Raw genomic sequence first — 23400 nt, 5'->3', positions numbered from 1 at the left:
CTCTGATGCCCCTCTGCAGTCACTTGGTGATTTGGCGGCGTTCCACCATGGGACATTAAGATGTGAATTTTGAACTCTGGTCTTCTTCCTGCACCTGTTTCAATGCTTGTTAACTCTTCCCTGTGACGGCTCTGACTTATACTTGAGGCCAGTGATTCAAGTATCTTTCTTTTTATTGTGGTAAAATTCACGTAAGTGGCATTTAGTACATTTACAATGTACAACCATCACCGCTATCTAGTTCCAGAATATTTTCATTATCCTAAAAAGAAACCCAGTACCCTTTAAACAGTCACTCCCCATTCCCTCTCCCCACAGCCCTTTTTTTTTTTATAAATTTATTTATTTTATTTATTATTTTTGGCTGTGTTGGGTCTTCGTTGCTGCGCGCGGGCTTTCTCTAGTTGCAGCAGGCGGGGGCTACTCTTCGTTGTGGTGCGCGGGCTTCTCATTGCGGTGGCTTCTCTTGTTGCGGAGCACGGGCTCCAGGTGCACGGGCTTCAGGAGTTGTCGCTCGCAGGCTCTAGAGCGCAGGCTCAGTAGTTGTGGCGCACGGGCTTAGTTGCTCCACGGCATGTGGGATCTTCCCGGACCGGGGCTCGAACCCGTGTCCTCTGCATTGGCAGGCGGATTCTTAACCACTGGGCCACCAGGGAAGCCCTTTTAAACATCACATTTGGTGCTGGCTGCGCATGAGGAAAACACATTTGCTTTTGAAAGTCTGAGCGTGCGCTCAGGCAGTAATTGTGCTCTGTTAACATGCGCATCCCTTCATGACATCACTGTTACGGTGTGTGGCCAAACCAGTGTTTTGATCTGCCCATAAATGTTTAGTTTCTAATCTGGAAACATGTTCCACTGCACTAGGTTTTGTGTTTGATAAGGTGAGGTCCTTGTTTATCCCCGATCTTTGGCACCTGGTGCTTTGAGAACAGCGGCAGCCATTCCCCACTTGGCATTCAGTACCGGGCCATCCACTGGGGCTGTTGAACCAGGACATTCCCTGGTGCGCAGACAACCTGAAGTACGGTCAGAGCACCCTGCTGACAGCCCTGAGGTGATGGACGCTGACCCGGCCTCCGTGCTTGCCGTAGGCTGAGGGCAGGCCCCTCGCCTCTCCCGGTGGATTCTGCAGATCGTGCATTTCCCACACCCGTGTCATCCGCACCCCCCACCGCCCCTGTGTGCAGTGAAGCTTTTCAACAGCTCCAATCCCCGGCAGCCGGAAAAACGCGGTAAGAACACTAGAAGGGATGCTGGACAGGAGGTCTGAGGACCCGAATTCCTGCCGAGGGGGCTGCAAGCCCTCCAAGCAACTCTGTGCCCGTCATGGCCCCTCTGAGCCGTGCCTGTCTGGTGAGCGGGCTGGGGGGCTGCGCTAGGATCTCGGAGGGCCCTCAGTTCTCAGGAGTCGCTAACTCACTGTGGCGAGAGCTAGAGGGTCGGGAGGTGGGCGTAGAACCGCAGCAGCAGCTGGTGCCAAGACGCACAGCTGGAGGCAGACTGCCCGGCCCGTCCTATCAGGGCTCAGTCTGATCCCCGCACACCCCGCAGGCCTGCTCAGTTGAAGCAGGTCCCAGAAAGGCTGCCTTGCCCTCGGTCTCCCTCCCCACCAATCCAGTTCCAGTGTTTCCAGATGGGCTCGTCTCATTAATTTATTTCCGCAACAATGGTGTTGTAATGACCGTAGTTATGTTTACACATTCTATGTGCCAGGTACTTTATAGGTATCATTTTAAACCCTCACAACAACGCTGTGAGCTGTGGGTATTCATTTTTACCTAGGACACAGATTAGTGGAGATTGGCATTTGTTCAAGGTTACACAACTAGAAAGAGGCAGACCTGGTGTTCAAATTCAAGTCTGATTCTCAAGTCACACCCCATATCGCTTTGGGGGTGGGAACAGTATCTTGTGGCTTGCATGGTGGGTAACATAACATAGTATCTTTGGTGCTAGAGATAAAAATAACTGCTAATGTTTATTGAATGCTTTTCTTGGGTCAGTTGCCGTGTTTAATAAAATAAGCGTTTGTATTATCACACAATGTGCATGTGATTCTGTAAGATAGGAATTCTGTCTCGTTTTACAGGCGAGGAAGCCAGCTCAGAGAGGTTAGGTGACCTGCCCAAGGTCTCATAACTGGAAAGTGGCTGTGCAGCCAGGATTTGAAGCCAGGCAGTACAGCTCCAGAACTCACCCTGTTACCCCAAAGTAGATTATGTTCGTGATACTCTGATTCCCCTTCATTATGAGGGAGCGAAGTGTTCTCAGCTGAAAATTTGGTAACTAGAAATTTCCCCTCCTGAGTCTTAGGTTGTCACTCTTAAAATTGACTACTGAGCGCTGTGCGTGATGCTTTCCTCATTGTGATGCGGTGAACAGACGGCGTCCCTGCTCTGTGACAGTGCAGTGTCATAAGCCTTCTCGCTTGGGCTAGAGGTGTGCCCAGGGTGGTGTTCTGTCACTTACTTGCTGTGTGATCTTCAGTTTTCTCACTTGGAAAATGGGGCAATAGTGCCAGTGTTGGCTGTTTGAGGACTAGGTATAATTGTGTAAGGCGCTTACTTAAGCGTTGAGGGCAGGTGTCTCGTGGCAAGCAATAGCTAGAGGCCCACTGCTGGTGGGCCTGTTGCTGGGGGAAGAAGGTGGTGGCTCGGGTATACAGGCCATCTCAGGCAGGGTTGAGGGCTGGAGTCTAGCTGTGCAGCGTTTTCTCCGCAGAGCTCTTCGGCCCTGGTGTGGGCCGGGGTTTTGCAGGCCGAGTGGGATGGGAATCAAAGGGTGACAGGATTGAGGGGGCCAAGAATGGTGGAAGTGATAGAGGGTAGAATCTCGGGCAGATAAAGAGGGAGAAGGGGCTGAGAGAGGTAGTTGGAGCCATCAGTGGACTGGAGAGCGAGGAACTAATAAATTCAGTGCGATGAGGAGGGGGACCAGGAAGGGAAGGCGCGAGGTCACAGAGGCAGGTCTGGGTGCCGCCGAGGTCCAGGGCTTATTGCCCGCGCAGAGGCTCCGTCCCTTGCCACTGCCTGTCACCCAGCTCCCTTGGGAAGCAGAGGGGTGCCATCCCAACTCCCTACCCCACCCCCACTTCCTTGGTACCCCAGGAGATGACCAGACACACACACACACACACACACACACACACACACACACTCACACTCTCCCCATTCATAGAAATGCTCACGGTTTCCTATAGACAGGTTTTGACTCCTAACAAACAAGGCAAACGTTAGCCCCAAAGGGGTTCTGTCCTTTGATTACCCTGGGCATGAGGCTCCTCAAAGACGAGGCCCTCTCCTACTGCCTCTGCCTTTAGCGGAAGTATCCTGGGGACCCTTCCACCTGAGGAGTCTGCAGCAGACACCTGTGTCGCTGGGCACCCAACGCCGTCCCGAAACGACCACATGGCGTGGACGGCTTGGACGCCCGAAGAACCTGAGCCTCGGGGGTGTGGCCGTGATCTACAAGCTACCTCCACCTCTGCCCACACCGTCCCCATGCCCCCCACCCCTGAGATACAGGGGCCCCAGTGAGCAGCCTCCCAAATAAGCGGCAGCCTCAAGGGGGGGGGGGGGCGCCTTCTTCTGAAGGCCCGACGGTGGAGGAGCGGCAGTTGAGGGCCCAGCAGCGTTCGCCACAGCTCGGGGCTCCAGGGGCCACAGGGAAAGGGCAGCCGACAAAATAGGGACAGGATGACCTCTCGATGACAAACTTCAGCTGCATTTCCCTTCCCATCCCCAACCCCCTGGCCAAAGGAAATCAGTGTGCTCTTTTTAAGGGAGATGAACATCTGGGAAATGTTATTTTGGGTCAGAATGGAGTTTTTTGTTACTGTTTTTAACTGGATCCAAGTGCTGTTACAGGTTTGTTTTATCTTGTTTGTAATTCGTGTAGTTGCACTCAACCGCCCTGAACTGAGCATCTCCTCGAAGGAAGGAAAAGGTATTCAGGTTTCTGGATCAGCAGTATCACCTTAGAACAATTGCACCGGACAGAATCAGAAGTCAAGAGGCAAGTTATCTATATGCTGCTTTATTTCTGTAAGGATACACTGAACCGTCAGATGATCATAGCTAATGACAAAATGTAGAAATGAGGCATCGGCTTCTCTAACCACTCCTACAAGAATGTTAATATGCACTGTCATTACATGTGTACTCTTGATATCGTCTCATTATACTATGTAATATAACAATGTAGCTAGAATACAGTAAGTAGGTAATCCTGCATCTCAGGTAAGCGCTACGTGGAAATCCGGTTCTGCCTGCGGGGACAGTGGCCTCTGCATGCCCCCAGAGAGCCAGCTAATAAGCTCTTGAGGAACAGTCCTCAGAATCCCAAGAGAAGGGACTTGGCGGGCCTGTTTATTAACACACGGACACAGAGCAGACAAGTACTGTTACAAGGGATTCCACTTGTCACTGTTGGGAAATGTCATATCCGTGTCAATGACAGTCCTGGCGCCTGCTCACCTACCCCTCTCGAGTTTTATGGTTACTTCTGTAGGATGACTTTCAAAACTGCAGGAACGTCTGAGGGGGCTAAAATATTTCCATGCAAGTCTCCAAACCCAATAAGCTATGTTGCTATTAATTAAAACGAAAATATTATTAATTAAAAAAAGATAAAGGACAGCTGGGTTAGTTTTGTTAAGCTTCCAGAAGTATTCGCTGTGATGACGTTCTTCTGAAACAGGCTTGTTTTCTCAGATCTGCCTACACTTTCCAAGTCACCTGCACGTTCCATGTTTGAAAGTAGGAACGCTCAGAAAACACGCCACACGGGGAAATCAAACGTACGTTAGTACAGGGGAAAAGCTCAGTTGAGAATTACAGCTAAATTCAAATGTTGTTAATTTTCTGGAAATCCGTGTTAGTCATTTGAAAGCACAAAAGAACAGAAGGAAGGTCTTGATGAGGAAGTTAAACCATGCATTTCGGTAAGTTCTGTCTGCTCACAGAACAGGGTGAGCAGCCGAGTTGGAGCAGCCGCTGCAACTCTGATGTGTCGCGTGACCGACACGGTGGGTCCCAGCTGAGCCACAAGAGGCATCTCAGTGGGGGGCTTTATCTCTTAGGCTTCTTGCTTACATCACTAAGCAGCTACATGGTCAGCACTTTTCTGCTCTATGATAAACATGCAGAAGAGTCAATCTAGCTAAGTGTTCGTTTGCTAAGTGCAGCTATGGAGAAATTAACTTTGCTGCAGGGTTGCTTTTTGCTAAATCCTAATGTGATCACTGTGTGCCCTTACTTGAGTAGTAACTGTAAAATGGGAGGAAAGACAGAAGGAGCAACCCTGAAGAGGTGAAAGGCCGCTCTCGCCCTATGGGTGGTGCCAGGCAGAGGGCGAGGACACGAGGAACAAGACTCAAATTCCATTTTACAGGACAGGAGCCCCTGTCACTTTACAGCTTTTTGGCACAGTCGGGGCAATACACTTGCTCCTGATGGAAAACAAAGCGCTTGTTGGCCAGATTCATGGAGCATTTTTTGCAGTGGAAGCAGTAGTCGTGCCAGGATTGTCCTTCATAGGCCACCACACTGGAGCCTTTACCAAACCCTGTGGAGGAAACAAAAGCAAACAAAAGCGACAGCTGAGTGGACACAGGTGGCAGCCAGGCCGCCGCCTTGCCCATTCACAGAGCCGACAAGCACGCGGGCAGCGTCCGCCCGGCGCCCGGCCCCCCGCTCCACCGCGCACCGTCCCCCGCGCCGCCGGGACCTGAGAAGATGCCAGAGCTCAGTCGAGGGCCCCCTGCTCTCCAGAACCCACATCCCCTGCCACCGCCATCGCCCTGTGACTGACGCGCACCGACCTCCCAGCACAACCAGTTTCTTTGATTTAGGTCAGGGCCATGGCATCAAAGTGGCCACCAGGAGGCAAACTTGGGCTGTTTGTGGGGTGTGCACTTACCGGGCCTCGAGGAGCTGCTAAGCTTCGATTTTTTCTATAAAGAACCACCACCCACGAGGGACAAGTCCTCTCTCCACCCGGATGCCTGCCCCGGAGGTTGGCGCTGGGAAACAGGGTGAGAGGCAAGCGTTTCCCGTGGCACACTGGGGGCTTCCTAGCTTTAGAGACTGGGTGGCTCACTCTTGACACAGTCCTTTTCCCTGAGGATGGCAAAAGTCTTCTCAAATGTACATTTCAAGGCTCCCCGGGAGATGGGAAAATTGGAGGTGGGGGAGAGGGCCCAGGGCACGTGGACCGCGGCCGCGAGATGAGGAATGAAGTGATTAGCTCGGCTCCTGATCGCAAAAGAACTGCCCACTGGCACCTCTGAGCTAGCCTTCCGCTATGGGGTGTTCTCATCCCAGCTTCTCGCTCTCCGGCCTCCCCCCACTCCCCTCCCCTCCCCTCCCCCACCCCAGCCCACCCCGCTCCTCTCCCCCCACCCCTCCCCCCAGCATCCCCACGCAGTGCCTGCCCGTGGCCGTGGGTCTCAGGCTCGTGATCTCCGGCAGCAGCGTTAGTTAGTCGGCAGTCGTCAGAAGTGTTCTGTGTTGCAAAGCCTAACCTGGCCTGGGGGAGAATCCAAACTATTTGGGGGCCTTCGGGACCACAGTGGCAGGGGGAGAGGGCATTCTTTGGGGCCTTTGTGGATGAAACCGACGACGTAGGAAAATGAGAGATGGTTACCATGCGCAAAACCTAGCCTGGCAGACTTAGCAAGGACTCTTTAGCCTACCAGTGATGGGGTTCTTGCATCCAGCACACTTCTTGGCCACAAAGTTCTTGTAGCAATCCACGCAGTAATACTGGTCCTCCACAGCGGTGAAACGCTGCCCAGCCAGCTTCTTAGAGCAGGTAACACACACAAAGCACTCGGCATGCCAGGGCTGATCCTGGTAAGTGATTCCTCCAGATGTGATGGCCTAGACCAGGGAGTGTAGCACCGGATTCAGATTCAACAACCATTTTGTTGAATGCCTACTACGTGCCAGGCACTGTGCTGGGCGCTCTGGTCTACAATATCTCATTGAATCGCCACAACGGCCATGGGAGGCAGGCGCTATTATTATCCCCCAGTTACAGATGAAGACACCGAGGTTCAGAGAAGGCAGGCCCCTGTGCGAGGTTACTACACAGCAACTGGGTGGAGGAGGCCGGCCTCCAGACCCAGTGTGCCCACGGACAGCCTGCCCTGGCCTGGGCGTGGCTTTCTACTACCACAGTCTCCTCATCTGTAAAACGAGAATAATAATTCCTACGTCGCAGGGCTGTCGTGAGGATGGAATGGGATAGTGTGTGTGCAAGTGCTCTGCAAACTGTCAAACGCCTCTAGAAGCAATGGTCAGCGCAGAACTCCCTTGACACGTACCTTGTTGCACTTCACGCAGTGCTTGGCAAACTTGGTCTCGTGGCAAGTCACGCAGTAGAAGTCCTCCCCTTTAGGGAAGAAGCTTCCCGTCCCGATGACTTGCTTGCAGTTGCTGCAGGTGAAGCAGTCTTTGTGCCAGACGGTGCCCTTGTACTCCACGTTCTGATCTCCTGCGGGGGGAAGAGACGGGGTAGCCCCACTGACAGTGCTCTGCAGGGGGCTGCATCCGCTGGCGCCGTCCTGGGCCCTCCAGAGGGGAGGAAATGCAGGCCCTGCAGTTCTTGGCCTCACGCTTCCATTCACCTACCCGCAGGGGCTTCTCTACCGCGTCCTCCTGTGGTCATGCCAACCCAGACTCCGTCAGGGAGGGGACCCCGGCTGTAGTGATTTAGGGTCAGATGCCTGAATTCCCCCCCCCCGCCATGGCCTTCGTGGACTCCGAGATTCAACGGGGGACTACGTGACCCGGAATTACACCCTAAGGAAGAAGCATGCTTCGATCACTTACTATCCCAAGTGAGAAAGCGCTACATACTTTTTTCACTTCCTTCTCTTGCCACAGACAGTTCTCTCCAGTGTTCTTTAGTTGCCGAGTGTGTGCGTGTGTGCGAGCATATATGTGTACACATATATACGTGTATATATATGCGTGCATATATACGCTGAACTCCGGCCGCGGCTCCCAGCAGCACCAGCCCCATCACCGCAAGCAACCCCACACCACGTCTGCCCTCAGGGCCTCCTCCCTGGCTGCCCTGGGGCTGAGTGCGGCCGGTACCTGCCACGATCGGCTTGAAGCAGCCCTTGCACTTGGGGGAGTCCTCCCGAGTGGTGCACTTGTTGCACAGGATCTTGTTGTCCTTGGCCACGAAGGTCTCATTGGCCAAGGAGCGGAGGCACTTGGCGCAGCGGAAGCAGGTGTCGTGCCAGTAGCGGTTCTTGTAGTGCACCTCCTGGGAACCAAGCAGGGGGCCGGACGCCGTGAGCGGGGCCTCCCGTCAAGACGACACGGTCCCTCACACCAGAGCCCGAGCGGAAGGGCCGGCGCCCCGTCCAGGTCCACCCTCGGCCCCGCCCGCCCCCGCGGCCGCTACCTTGGAGTCGGCGCCGATGGGCTTGCGGCACTCCACGCACGTGTTGGCGCAGAACTTGTCGAAGCACTTGAGACAGCAGTGGTGGCCGTCCTTCTGCACGTACTTCTTTCCCTGCAGGGAGTCCCTGCAGTAGTGGCAGTCGAATTTCTCAGCCATGGTGCCCACCTTGTAGCTGGAGGGACCTGCGGGGGACGAGCAGGTGGGACAAATGACCAACGGGAAGGCCGGAGCGTGGCCCGAGGGGCTCTGGGGAGGCCACCACGGGACCCAGGTGACAGGCGCTTCACCGTGACTCCTGCGATGAGAGCGCCCCGCGGTGAGGCCCTGGGGCCCCGGGAGAGAGAGTCCCGCTGGGCCATCCCACCACAGCGCTGCCTCACAGAGGACACTGGGGGAGGGGGACAGGGGTTCTGGTGGGCACGGGGCCCCAAGTGGTGGGGTGAGTGAGGGCAGGGCTGGGACGGGGCAGGCAGGAGAGGGGAGGCCGAGCCTACACCAAAGGACAAGGACACAGCTCTCTGGGCCGAGTCTGCAGGCGGGCAGCCCAGGTGGCAGGGAGGGAGGTGCCCAGGCCCTCACTAGAGACCGAACCAGGAACCCCCGCCTGCAACTTCCTCAGCGGGGAGAGCATCCTCCGGACGCCCGGCTGTCCTCCTACCTGCAAAATGCAGTTCATCTGAACAGAAACTTACTGCTGACTCTGGACCACGCTAGGCACGTAAGCAATGCTTATTAATTTATTTTAAATGTCCGCTTTTATTTTAAATCTGCCAGAGCGCTTTTTAATCCCTGAAAAGATCCTAAAGAATTATTTCCAAGATAGTTTACTGACTTTTGAGGCCCAAGCAATCAGGCAAGAGAGGACTTATTTAAAAGGCACTCTTGACGCATACCGGCCAGTTTTGCAAATGTGAACTATCTGTCACAGTGACGTTCGGTTTTGTGATGCGCCAAAATCAAATCCCCCTTTGTTTAAGCAACTAAGGGTCAGTACAGTCAATGAACTATACGATTTAGGACATTTGCAATTTTAAAGTATAATCTGGGGGAAAATGGTTATTCCAAGAACCCCCTCCATTGCCTTCATATGAACTACTCCCTCCCACCCCACCCCCGCCCCCGCCCCCGGAATCACAGGCACTAAAAAGTACTCTGTTAATCCTGCCACCAAAGAGGTACCAAATGTGAGTTTCTATTAGCTCCCAACTTCTGTAAGCAGACGCTAATTTTCTTCCTCTCTCCCTGAGAAAGAAACTTACACGGGTAAATAGACAGCAATTATTTAATTTGCCCAGGAAACAGAGACTATTTCTCCAACTACCCACAAACGTGGTTATTGTGCAAGCGAACACCCCAGGAGTAATTGAGAGAGAAAGAACGAGGGAAAAGAAACGAGCAGTTGCCCGGTACTCACCACAGCTCTTCCACTAACTGGCCAGCCCCAGACTCCCACTTTGGGTCCCATTCCCAGTTTTTTTAATACAAACACATGTCCAAGTTGTTTGGATCCTGTTGCCGTAGGCAACCAAACAGCAGAGTGAGCTAAGGAAACCACACCCTGTGTCTGAGCACCGCCGGGGCTGGGCTGAGGCGGTGGACTCGCACTCAGACCGGCCTCCGACAAGGGCAGCTGGGCAGCACCCCAAGGCCCGCCGGCTCCTGCTCCCGCACGCAGACCCTCCTCTCCAGACCCCTGACCACTGAAGCCAAGGAGTGACAGTCTTGTGCGAAGACAGGTGCTTGGGACAGTCGTGTCCCAGCTCAGAGATTTACTGAGACTACAGAACGGTTCTTACCGGCACTTTTCCCCCAAAAGAAAACCAGGGTGTTCCCTTACATAACTGGCTTAGAAAGGAAAAGTAGAGCCATGATGAAACCAGGGTCTATCTCCTTGAACTACGCGCTGTTTACTTAAGGCAGCTTTTAAACTGTCTTTAGCCCCCGTGTACACTGGAAAGAGCGCCTGTCACAGGGATAGAATGTTGAAAATCACTCTCCTTAATTCATTCTTGTTGGCCTGTCACATGTCACATAAAATCCTTGTCTTATTAGCTCTTCCATATTGAAATTGTGCACTCAGCGAAGATTTACTTTCTTGTTTAGAGCTGTGTAGAGAAACCAAATAAATCTCCGGTAACAGTAAGTGCCAGGAAATTAAATTATCAGTGGGTCCTAAATGCCATTTGGCAGGAAGTCAGAATTTGTAAGATTAGACAGCGCTGGCTTCCTGCGTGGCTAGAGACTATCTTCTTGGACCACATTTGAAAATCCCTCCTCTCTTACCGAAGTCTCTATTTAGAGTAAGTCTGAACCCAACTCATTTTAATATCACTCTCTTTTGATGTCATTCAAAGAAGAAATGGATTCTAAATATTTCTATACTAGAGTACCATACAGAGACCCACCTAAGGGATGGTTCTGTCTCATGGTATTTCTGAATCCTAGCTTTATGGTAAAAATACAGGTATTTATGTCATACAAAAAAACAAACTACCAGAAGACACAGTGAATTCCATTTAGAGCTTTTGGAGAGAAGGAAAACCACTACGGTTTCATACTACCAGAGAGATCTTACCTGCCAAGCCTTTCCCACCTTAAAACCACACACTTTCAAACTATTATTTTACCAACGCCAAGTTCTTCATTGGTTATTTTCATCGTTCTAGAACACGACTCGCCCAAGAGTTTCTAGGCATCCACACGATGAACTAATCCATGGCTCAGCAATGAACATGGCAGAACCAGAGAGTGTTGAAAATGGAGTCACTGAATCTGTTCACCACTTTATCACACCTACAGTGCAGGGTCGTAAAACCAAGCAGAAGGGAAATTCAGTGAATACCACTAAGGAAAGTCCCACCACTTGGTGTTTTTGAGTCCTAGCTGTAGGCATTATTATTTTTTCTTTCTTCAGTATGAAAAGCCCAGGGTCATCTCATATTCCCCGCCAATGTATACTTAAACCCAGAGAGCGTGTATCCAGATGAGTGACAGATTTCAAAGGGCACACCCTTTAGAACAGCTTTCCACAGCTGCCTCGAGCCTCTTTCATGTGTGTGCGAACACTTATTTGTCAAGATAAAAGAGGCACTTCTAGGAATGCAGGCTTTATTGCCTAATAAGTAAACAGGCTGGAAATACTTAAAGCATGTTAACAATGTCGATGTCAAATTCATGAACTTTAGTACTTTTTTTGCAATAAATCCAGTAAGTGGAACTTTGGGCAACGGGAATGAGCTTACCTTGTGGTTTTCTAACCTTATGATTATTTGGTCCAAAACTATTTCAAACCTTCACACAGTGTACTTAGGAAGAAGTTGGAGTAATACATTCCTGCTGATCAGATAGTTACCACATCAGACCTCTGCATGAAGTATGGACAATGTGCAGAAGAGCAAAATATTTCGTTACTACTTATCCTCTAAGAGGTTAACAACTCTAAGAAAACGGCTTATAAATGACGACGCTGACAGAGGTTCCTAAAAGACAGCAAATACCCTGATTTGTGGGCTGCACCAAATGAGTCACAGTTAAGCACTGACTTCATGAGGAGAGAAAAGCTCTAAGCTTTCCTTTCTCTCCCCTTGTTAGAAGTAAAAGAATAGAGAAAAAAAATGAAGGTGGCATTTTCACCTCCTCTTTGGGGCTCTCTTTAATCTTAGTGAATGACATAGACTTAGGTGTATCTCTTAGGGAATAATTTTTTACCCCCTTAGCAATTTGTAAGTACATGAAATACAAAACCTTTTAACCTTCCAAAACTTCCAGATCTGTTTGCCTTGACCTATTGCTGTTATCTGGGAAAGGGCGTCATCAATCGTGAGATGAAACACTGGATACGTACCAGTAGGACACTACTTCCCTTCCTGCCTTTGTCCAGGACATGTTTGCCCCAGGGAAGCTCTCTGACTAATCATTTTATAACAAAGATTTCTGTTTTAGAAAATCAGGGGGCAGCGCCTGTGACCCTAAGGTGCTGATGTCTAACTGACAGTCCTTTATAAGACTTAGCTGGTTGGAATGCAGTTGGAAATGTGTCAAATTTTAGGTATTTATTCCAAGATGGTAGCCTGATTTTCTTGCTATGCCTGCTTCAAAAGACACATCATTCTTCACTTAATAAACAAGCTTCCTCTTTCAGAAAATTCCTGAAGTACATCCAACATTGTAAGAGGGGCCTATATAAACCTCAGTATCTCAGTAAAAAGTTTTGGCTTCCGATTTAATCATGTACACATACAAGAAATATAACGTTGCAACATCTGTTTTGTTTTTGTTTTTAACTATAAACCTCATTAGAGAAGATCCAATTTGTATTTAATAATCTTGTTTATGCTTTATATGTATTCTCTCATGGATTTCTTGCTAATCTTCATTTTTCCCCTCCTGCCCAAGTGGCTCAAAATAAGAATATTTAGGGGAAAAGTGAGTATTATGACTAGGTAGCATTTTTCTAACTACGTGCTTTCCCCGAGTGGTATATAATGTACAGTATAAACAATGAACAGCAACTCAAATGGGAAAATATGCAGGTTATTTCTGGTCTGTTAATGGCTAAGTGCAACATACCAGGACGTTAGTCACTCCACGTATGAGAACATTCAACACACGGAACGAAGCCTTCGCTGATGAAGGGGAGGCTTGCGCAGCAGTCGCGCCTGCGCACCTGGAGGCGCCGCCCCACGCGGAGGATAAACACCTGCACAGCTGCGACAGGGAGGGGCTCACGAGTCACTGAAAAGTGGGCTTTCAGAGAATTTCACAGAAAATCGGAAAGTGGTTTTTCCCTTACAAACAGACCAGGTAACAGTTCCATGTTATTAGCAAGTTCGCCGGTACGCTGCGTTTAGGAAAACCCCCGCCAACTCTCCTCTGGCTTGCTGGTCACAGGTAACCCGGTTTAGATGACACCCGGGATCAGGAGGGCTGCATAGAGATGATCAAACGAAACATCACGTGCCCCTGAACTTAGCCCGGGCAGATCCTATGCCAGAGCCACTCTGTCCCGACACAGGGCTTTTCTGAACGTCGCACACAATACGTGCAGCACGTTCTGCCTCTCGCACGGCAGAGAAAGGACTTCTGACCTGGTAGCCAACACAACATGTGTTTTCAGCTTTTCTAGTTGTGGCAGAGTAGCAGGCGGTCGTTTGGTGGTCATTGAAAGTACAAAACGTTCAGTTTCACCCTCGACCAAGGCTTCTGACTACCACTTTCCAGTTATTTCAGGAAGTCAGTCCACCGGGTCTGCTCCCCTCGCCCACCCGTTCCCGTCACACCCCTGCCTGGAGAGGATGCTGGGTGACTTCACTGCCCTCCCACCCACCCCGTCCTCAACCTGAAAAGCCAAAGGGTAAAGGAATGAAATCTGCACAACTCTGCAGATGGTAGGTGTTCAATAACAAAAGGATCAATTCTTGTCCTTGAAACGTCCTCTCAAGTATGTGGACAGTCCCTAAAAATGGATTCTCATCCATCCAATTATCCGAGCCTCTATTTTGTCCACACAAAGTCCATTTCAGGGTACTGTGGGGCTTCTTTCTGTGAGCACTTCTTTCTCAACTGCTTTCATGGACCTATGAACCTAATGTAACACAAGATGATAGTTCCTGATTTTAAAAATCATCTAGAAGGTGTCAGTAATTTGTCTAGTCACAGTTATAGCCTCCAGATTTACTATAAGAATAATGTCAGGATTTGGTGCACTTTAAAAACCAAGGTTGGGTGTGTTATAAATGTGTCACCTTTGAGATACATTTCCCTATTCTGTCATTTAATTAGTAAATAAAACGGGGAGTTAACGTGAGTTCAAGGTCCATTGGAACAACTGCTACAGCTGACTGTTGTCTACACCCAGAGAATATGTATGTTAGCCGATTACCACAATCTCAGGCGTGTGGTGCCATGTTTGTTAAATGGCTCCTGGGGGGTGGGGAGAAAAACAGACAGCTCTTGAACACTTGGGAACAGGGAAGACATTGCACACTGATTCATTAAAGCAGTGCATTCCATCACAGCATATTTGTTTTAAAACAACGAAAGAGAAATTTCTCAAAGTATTTCCATTGTTTAAGTATTGACAGGCAAAAAATATATATATATTGACAAGCAGTTACAAGCTTTCAAAATTAATTTTTCCAAAAGACTGCCGCTGATAATTATAATACTTTGCCCCTTAATCTGAAAGCTGGGAGATGGGACGAAGTGCCTGGTTGCTAAGAAAGGGGACTGTTACTTAGGCAGAGGGCTGCAGAGCCACGGCGACATTCCTGGCTTCGCAGGAGAGAGCGGCAGCAGGCTGACTCCAGAGAACCGGGCTTTCTGGGGAAACTGGCTGTCCTTCAGTCCCTATCCCGGGGGAGTCTTGGCCATGGCCCAAGGGCTTCCTCAATGTCAGGGAGACTCTCACGGTAATGACGGTCTAGAAGTTCCGAACCTTTGCCCCTTTTTCCGATCAGAACAATTAATAACCTACGTGTCATATCAAAAGTATCATAGCAATTTCTTCAGGAAGAAAAAACATGGAAAAGATGTTCTTCTCCTTTTCTGAGAAAAGGAGAAGATGTGGTTAAGTCAGTATGGACTTTCTTAGTTATAAATCTTCCTCCTTCCAGCTCCATATTCGATTGACCTTTTCTAAACACTTTAAATTCGATTTATAGAACTGTCAAGATGAAGATTTGTATCTTATAAATAATAAAAAACTTCCTAAAACAACAAAGAAAACCTCCTTCCTCACACAGTCTCTTTCAGCTTCATAAGATGTCCTGGAAAATGTACAATTCAGTAGTATGTTTATACATTAAAAAAAAAAATAAGGCACTCAAACTGCTGATTTTACTTGAATAAGAATAATCTTTTGTCTTGGAAACAGCATTCGAAGAAGGCAAGGACAGAACAGAGACGAGCTATGATTTACTATTTAGACAAGGCTAAAATCATTTCGTCGAAAAGTATCTTTTAGACAAATCATGAGATTCAGTGCCCAAATAAAATTGTGCTTCCTAGAAGATAAAGAATATGAAGCTTTTACCTGAGTGTCTATGGGAAGCCATGGCTTAGAGACCAAGTTCAGGAGCAGCACCTAGACCAGTCTTCCCTCAAGCCCAGCTGATAAGGCTGTGGCTCAGTTGTGAACATACATTTAAGGGGAAGCGGCTAACACAAAAATAACCAAGAGCAGATGGCCCACCCCTCCCCAGAGATCACAACCTTAATCCCACTAGAAAATTCTTAACCATTTTAGGTGATCCAAGGGAGAAGAATAGGACCCAGTAAAAATACCAAACACTGCATATAAATACCTGTGGGGCTACTCAGCATCCAAATTAGCTCCAGAGCCAGAGAGGCCACACAGAAAGTGATCCCTGTACCGGAATAAAATTTGGACTCGGCTCTGGCATACCTTAACGCTGAGCCACCCTCATTAATCCACTTTATATGCCTAAAGAGCTTGCATTTGGTCCTTTGAAGAATTCATTTTTGTGCTGTTAATGATAAAAGTAACTATAAGAGACAGACTTATGTTACCAGTGTAATTAGAAGCGATTAGACACTATGAATATACAGATCAAGGGCATTATCTCTGTCCTACTTGGTCTGCACCAGAGATCAGGAGAATACTGAAGACAGCAATCCTAGCCTCGTATCTCCTTAGTGTCAGAGCAGGGCAGGAGGGAGAGACATACACGCCCGCTATGTACACCAAGGAAGAGACGTTGTCCCACAAACGAAATCTCTCGCTCTTCACTGTCAGGAACAATGAATGTTAAAAATATGGACGAAAACATGGCGCCCTAACATGCTGTAACGGCTCAACAGGTCATCCAGTGGCCGGAGGCTGGTCATCGGGATGGAGCTCCAGGCGAGCCGAGGTTCTGAGGAGGGCCTGTGAGTCTCCCCCACCAGCCCCCGTCCGGGTCCTCCTCTAGCCTCATCCCTGCCCCCCTCGCCCTCATGCCTTGCTGGCCCCTGCGCCCTCCAGACACGCCCCACCTCAGGGTCCTGGCGGTCATCCCCTCAGCACGGAGCCTCTCACGGCTGCTCCTCTGCTTCCTTCAAGGCTTTGCTCCAAGTCGCTTTTGCAGTGCCGTCTTCTTCGGCCACCCTGTTTAACATCGCAAACATGCTCCCCGCCCCCACTCTCCCTACCTCTTCCCCAATTTGTTCCCCGCGAAAACTCTATGTTGAAAAAATGAATTAAAAGACGTGGAAAGTGTTAATCAAGGCACATATGAAACGGAAACGTGGTCCCACCTGGAACCCAAAAGTGGCTTCAGCCGTTGAACTTCAAGGAAAGGGGACGACCTGCGCTCCGGGTCAGGCCACGTCTCGCCTAGCGCTTGTCACTGGTGTCACCCTCTTCATGCATCTTCCCCCCAGGCTGAGGGCCGGGGTCATGCTTTACTTGGCTTCCTGCTCCCAGAACCAGCAGGTAAGCAATACACGCTTCACGATGAATGAATCAATGAGCTTCACGGCTCTTATGCTCTTCAAACGTTTAATGAAAAGTTATTCTAAATATATTTTGGACCCTTAAATGTAAAACTGACTAAAAACACAGCAATGTTATATACGGGTTATATGAAACATACTCAAGAAAAACAGCTGAACTGTCTTGGATTATTAAAGTATGGTATGCATTCAACTTTTAAAAAAAAGTTATTCTAAAAGATAGCTAAAACTGTCGGTAACTCCTAGTTAGCTGGAAAATGATATAACAGTAAAACCCCCGACGTTACAGGCAGATTTATTACATGTCAAAAAAATAAAAATAAAAAAACAGGAGAGAAAGCCTGGGAAAAGAAGGGAAGGGGCACTGCGCTCCCACCGCGCCTCCGCAGCCTCTTTCTTATCTCGGCTGATTGCGTTCTGGCAGGGAGACTGGCCAGTCTGAACGACGCCACGCCCCTCAAACAAACTCAAACTTTTCACCCAGAGGAAACGCTCTTAATTTATTAGAGGATTAACCTTTACTAAATTTTCGGTTTTAGTGAGGTGTATTTTTAGGTAGAGCTGAGGTATTTTTAAACGCCCCTCTCGCCGTGCCATGAACGATAAGCTCAGCGCGCCCAAGGCTCTCCTCCACGAAGTGAAAGGTGACAACAGACTACGGACAGACCGAGAGCCATATAAAATGAGCAAATAAACTGAAATCTCTTTTGCCCGAAACAGGAGGAAAAACACAAAAACAAGAGGACTGCTTTCTGACCATTCCTCAGTTAGTCACTCCGACCAGCCAGGGTGAGCCGGGAGCCCGGACGACGACGACAGCATTTACTCTGCAGTCTGCACCAACCAGGTGAAGTCGGCCTCCCGAAGAACTTCATGCGGTATGACCAGCACCTGCTCTGACATCTGTCCCCACTGCCCATGTCCTCAAGTCACAAAGCTGTAACTTTCACAAAACCGAAACAGAGAAGGCCCTCTGTCAGCTGAAAATCAATTTCTCAGCAAGAAGAGTGGGGGGCTCAGTGGTTCAGAAACTTTGACAGGCCCTCAGCAGACACCCGAACGGGCACCGGTTTCATCAGCGTCTGAGCCACCTTCATTTCACATCACACGTTACGTGTGTACCAGCATCCCTAATAATCACTGTACTGTTTACAAAGCACCCTCATATGCTGTTGGTGGGGCTGGCTGGTGTTTCCGGAACAAACCTCTTCAGCGTCTGAAGGCCGCATTTCAGGCCTTCCGGCCTCCCCTGCTCTAGCGAACATCAGGATGACTTCTCAGTGAGTGCCGGGCATCACAGCTCCTCGGCCCCCTCTCGCCTGAGAACCCCCGAGACTCCACTTGCCTCAGGTTATCTACACACTCTTGTCCTCCAACCACGCTGCACTTACGTTTAGCCTGCCTTTGGCTCCACCTGTAGATAGTACCACCCCACCCAATCGTTGATTTTATAAGAACACTTGCTGAACACATGTCCTACTGTGCAGTGCAAGGTGTTTTGCTGGTCACAAAGAATAAGAGACAGTCCTTCCTTTGCAGTGTACCAAGATCAACGTACAGATGACTAGCACGCAAGGCACAGCACGGTGAGTATGACAAGACAGATGGAAAGGGGTGTCGAGATTTATCACAGGCAGAGATCACATCGGGTTTGGGGGATCGGACAAGACTAGATGGCTGGGATGGTATGTGCCCTGGTCCCTGAAGAACGGGGGATACTGCAGCACGCAGAGAAGGGCAGGGGCCATTCCAAGAAAGGGTACAGTGTGAGCAAAGGTACGAGCAGAGCAGGGCCCGCTCCAGAGGCAGGACGCAATCCCCTGCAGGCGGGAGCGCAGGACGAGAGCGCGGTGGCACACACAGCCACATGCAAGGGGAGAGCACAGCCTGGCAAGGAATGGCGCGGGCAACAGCCTGAATGAGGGCACCCAGGGCAGTGGGCACGGAGAGGAGAGCTGGAAGGGACACTGTGGGGCAGGACCAAGAGGACGGCTTAGGTATGTCAGAGGGGGAGGAGCCGTGACCCCTCTGAGGTCATGATTCTGGGTGATCGGGGAAGCGATGGGGGATGTGGGAGGCGGAGCCGGTGTGGGGAAAAACGGCACTTTATTTTGGGCTTTATAAGGAGGTTCTTCTGAGATGTCAACAACTAAGCCCCTTTAATAGGGTCCAAGTTGTCAAGCCAAGAGAGAAACAGGGATGAGGGTGAGGTTCTAGTGGAATCATGTTTGTGGGGATTCTTGCCCTGCAATCAAACCTCAGAATCTCTACCTCGCAAATACCACTGGGAGGATCAAACTTCCAAAGTTCAAAGGGGTGCAACCTAAGAGTCAAACATGACAAATTCAGTGACCTAGTTGGCCCACATCTTGGGAGTTCCTCACTCACGGCTTGGCTTGTGGTCACCCTTCTCCCCTGACTGTAGTTTTCTTCTCCCGAAGAAATCTGAAAACTTACTCAGGTTCACTTACTGGCTGTGAGTCGCCACCAGAGGCAAGAGAATGATAACAAGCTAGAATGGAGTCTTTGTGGATGTATCAGTGGTTTCACCTTAATTTTTCTCTTCCATTCTTCCTCTTCTCCCCATGCCTACTACTAATGCATTAACACACGGCAAGTTTTTTCTCAATATAACTTTGTCAGACTCCCCAGTCCCTCCACCAACAATTTTCCCGAGCGACTCCAACTGCGAGATTAAGGCACCTAGTCATGCACCGAGACACGATGTGATTCAATGCTGAGCTCTCCAGAGTATTTCTTGTCCTATGTGCTCTTGCCAGAAAAAGCCCAGGACAACTTCTGCCATCTCATGTTCCTGTCAACCTTCAGAGTGGGAAAGAGTACTTTTTCTTACCGAGTAGCCAAATTTTGCATAGTCACCGCTTAAGTGTCACAACTCAGTGTCACAACCAGTCAAAGAATAAAACGAGGGGACCCCCTCGAACCACACGAGGGGCAATTATATCAGGTAAGGCCCGAATGAAAGCAAACCTGGAATTCTTCCTCCCCAAAGGGCCTCTGAATCTCGGAGCGAAGGAAAGGGTGGCTGTGAAAGGGGAAGACCTGTTACAAATGAGATAAGATACATGAAACAGAAGACCCTGGAAATGGCCAAGCACCTTGGAAGTGCTAATTCACTCCAGTGAAGGCCTGTTCATTTCACAATTCACCAGGGCTTAGAAAATCTCCGTGTAAGACTCAGAGATTAAGCATTTAAACACGTGCCGTGGCCTCTGCCATTTGATTTTTGAAAATGTCATTCCATGACTAGTAACAGTTTTAAATGTCTCCTGTCCCCAAAGCCTGCCCCTTCCTATACTGCTCCTAGACTCTTGCCAAGATGTAGGAACTGTACCAACCGCACCCGAGAGATATTTCCGTGGGCTTCTAACCAGAAATCACCATCAGGACAACATGAACAAATGACTTTCAAAGTTAGCCACTATGATGATCTCCGATGTAAAAATATATACTTGAAGTGGCACTTAAAAGAGGAAATAAAGAGAAAGTGATAAAAGAAACGAAACAGAAATCAGAAATAGTTTTAGAAGGAAATGTACAATACAAATACAGAATTTCAGATCAGAGGAAAACGAATATTTCATGAAACGGAGAAGCTTGTAGGGATAAATCTTTGTCATATTTTAGGTGTTAAAATTCTCTTCCAGTCTATTTCTACCACCACCACCCACTTGTGATATATCTGTTTTATTTCCACGTTGCCATGTGCCATGACTCAAAACACCCTTTCAATCATGCTAACTCCTGGCATTCACCAAGCCCACCTGTTATGGACATTTCAAGCCTCTGATAGACGCTTGAGAGCTAAACATTCCATGACCCTAGTCTATAATTTAGCCAGCTGATTAATATCCGTAACAGGACAGAACAGCAAATCAAATAAGCTTCCATCTCCTTACTCTTAATTCTGCTACCTGGGACCGACTGCCTTGACCAGAGGTGTGATCATAATAACTCACGAGCCCTGCTTTGGGGTGTGAGATCTCAACTAGTAACATACAACCTGTGCTCATGTACCAAAGGACTGGAATTACTACATCCCCTCATTATGCACTGGTGCTTTCAACTCCGAAACAGGGGAAAGCCCCAGAATTCAGGGTAGAGGTTGGAAACACAAGTGGTTCTCTGGGGTTGGTCATGGGGCACAGAAGTGGGTGTGGGAGCACAGGGGGAGGAAGGGCGTCAAGCCGCGATCTGGGCATCACTCAGGAAGTCTAGATTTTGTCAGGCAACAGGGTTGACTGTTTGATAGCAGGGCCAATCGGGTTTCTGGAGGATTGAAAGCCTCACTTGGTCCCCATCTGCCAAGTTTCCCCGAGGGCCATTATTCGTCTGCCTGGCCCAGGAGGGTGCTGGTCCACGGTGACTCATGTCTGAGAGAGCAAACGTGAAGATCTTTCTGCGGGAAGAGCTACCCTGTTGGCGAGGACAGGCACTATTACCGGAAAACTCAGTGGCGAGACGGAGTAAAGGCCAGTGCGCCCTGCCGTGAGGTTACTGCCCCGTCCGTCTGTGCACGGGGAGGACGCGGCACGGGGGCACGGGCTCCACCTTCATCAAGACCGCATGATGACAGAGTCGGAAGTGACCGCAGAGGCCTCATCTTACGGACGGGAAAACTAAGGCCCAGAGACGGGGGGTGACTTCCTCACTGCGTCAGCAGCAGCTTCAGGTCTGGAACCCGGGTGTCGGGCCCCCCAGGGCGCCGCTCCGGGCACGTCACGCTGCCGCCAGCAAGGGCTCTACTCACGTCGCCGGAAAACCTGCACGCGGGTTTATTTATGCTCAATGGGGGTCACGGTCCCTTGACTTCTGGTCATCATCGGCAGAGGCTGGGTGCCTGAGTCACCGACACCGAGACTAAGGGACAGCTCTACGATCTGTGGATGAAAACACCTCGTAGGTTCTCTCACGCTACAGCCGGGGTCTAGTCAAAGTGACCGTACACTTCAGCCGAGCTCAGTGGGAAGCGGCAGCTGATACGGGGCCGAGAGAGCAGGGCCCAGTCGATGGAGGAGCAGAGGGTCTCCCTGAAACAGCTGACACTCCAGAAGCACGAGCGAGTCGTTTCAAAGCTCTGGAAGTCAAGCAGCACGTTCACCGTGCCAGGCGGGCAGCACACGAACAGAACGACAGGGACACGAGGTCCAGCAAACACAGCCCAAGAAGGAGTCTGTGGCTGGAGTGGCAGAAGCCACCACAGGTCACGCACTCGGAGAGATTACATCACGTTCACCTCAAACTCCAACGCTTCTTGTTGGTTTTCCAGCAGTGTGATAATCAAAGAGAACAAGCATGTGACTACGGACCGAGTGTAAACAAGACCAGATTGTCGGAGGTAGGGAAACCCAGTGAACAGTGATGGTGATCACTGCATTCAATGGAACTCAGGTGAAATGCTTGAGACTGGACCATGACTATTTTTGAAGGCTTCCACGAAAGAAATTCAAGTCTTAATTTTATATGAGATTGTTTGAGCAACCAACATTGTTCTAAGACAAATAACATAGAATTTGCCCTGGGTTTAATATGGGGTTGTTTTATAAAGTTTCAAGGGAATACAGCATAGTGGCTAAGGGCATGGACTCTGGAGCCAGAATGTCTAGAATCCACTCCTGCCTCCACCACTTAGTGGTTGTGTGCGAGCAAGTATTACTTAACTTCGCTGTGACTCAATTTGCTCATCTTTAAAATGGGGATAACAAGAGTACCTACCTTAACAGGGCTGTCATGAGAAATAGTAAATACTGGCAACATTTAGAACAGTGACTGGCACACAGTAAGCACAACGTGTTATTATTTATTCAATTTCACTCTAAAAATACGGATGTCCCAAGAAGCAGATTCCTGCAAAAGAGGAATTTATCCTCAAGTTTACCAATCCACAGGGGATATGTGGAAAGAGACAAGAGCTCAGGATCTTGGCCCAGAGCCCAGCTGCAAGGATTACGGGCCTGAGAATGACTGGGGCACCCAAGAACAATTCTGAAAGTCCTAGGAACTCAGAGGAATCAGCCCAGAGGGGAGAGCTGTACCTCCCATATGGACAAGGAGGGTTTATGAACACATGACGGAGACCTACGGAGAACAAAACTCTGCCCTTTCGATCCTCTAGTGAAAATGAAAGACCCACTAGGTCTAGGTCTCCTGCTCAGTCTTGGGCTGGGGAGGGATCTTCCCTACATCCCTCCTACAAGTAAGGGCCCAGTGAGACCAATGGATGATCCGACCTTCCTACACGATGAATAAGGCCTTGCTTCGATGAGACTAATTAACGAGGTAGGCCCCCTGCAGCTCACATCTCTGATCTTCAGTTGGCCTATGAAGATCAACAATGAGAAGAGGCTGCCTGTATCACTGGGAGCCACAGCTCCGGCCAGAACACAGGTTAGTCTTGGATCGCGTGAGTTCATTCGGAATGAATGCCAAGGACACGCATCTGAAGACGCTATCTTCTTAGGCCACTTACAAGGAGAACTCAGCAGCTCGGCTGAGGTAAGG

The 23400-nt window shown here is 49.6% G+C and overlaps 1 protein-coding gene across 6 annotated transcripts in view; it reads right to left on the bottom strand.

Moving 5' to 3' along the window:
- Positions 1-4022: 4022 nt before the first annotated feature.
- Positions 4023-23400, bottom strand: part of FHL1 (four and a half LIM domains 1) — a 60065-nt gene continuing 40687 nt past the window's right edge. For 2 of the 6 annotated variants that reach the window (XM_061178458.1, XM_061178461.1), the window contains 6 exons: positions 8425-8606; positions 8109-8283; positions 7331-7500; positions 6698-6884; positions 5923-6122; positions 4023-5568 (listed from right to left, as the gene is read on the bottom strand). In XM_061178458.1, coding sequence (XP_061034441.1) covers positions 5485-5568; positions 5923-6122; positions 6698-6884; positions 7331-7500; positions 8109-8283; positions 8425-8580 — 972 coding nt within the window. In that variant the 5' untranslated portion in view covers positions 8581-8606 and the 3' untranslated portion in view covers positions 4023-5484. Of the gene's footprint in view, positions 5569-5922; positions 6123-6697; positions 6885-7330; positions 7501-8108; positions 8284-8424; positions 8607-9838; positions 10104-10220; positions 10276-15457; positions 15564-23400 lie in introns of those variants that run through there. The other 4 variants (XM_061178457.1, XM_061178460.1, XM_061178459.1 and 1 more) reach the window with 4 other exon arrangements.

This window comes from Eubalaena glacialis, chromosome X, assembly GCF_028564815.1.
Source record: "Eubalaena glacialis isolate mEubGla1 chromosome X, mEubGla1.1.hap2.+ XY, whole genome shotgun sequence".
NCBI lineage: Eukaryota > Metazoa > Chordata > Mammalia > Artiodactyla > Balaenidae > Eubalaena > Eubalaena glacialis.
Note: the sequence above shows the minus strand (reverse complement) of the source record. Positions and strands in the feature narration are given on the sequence as shown.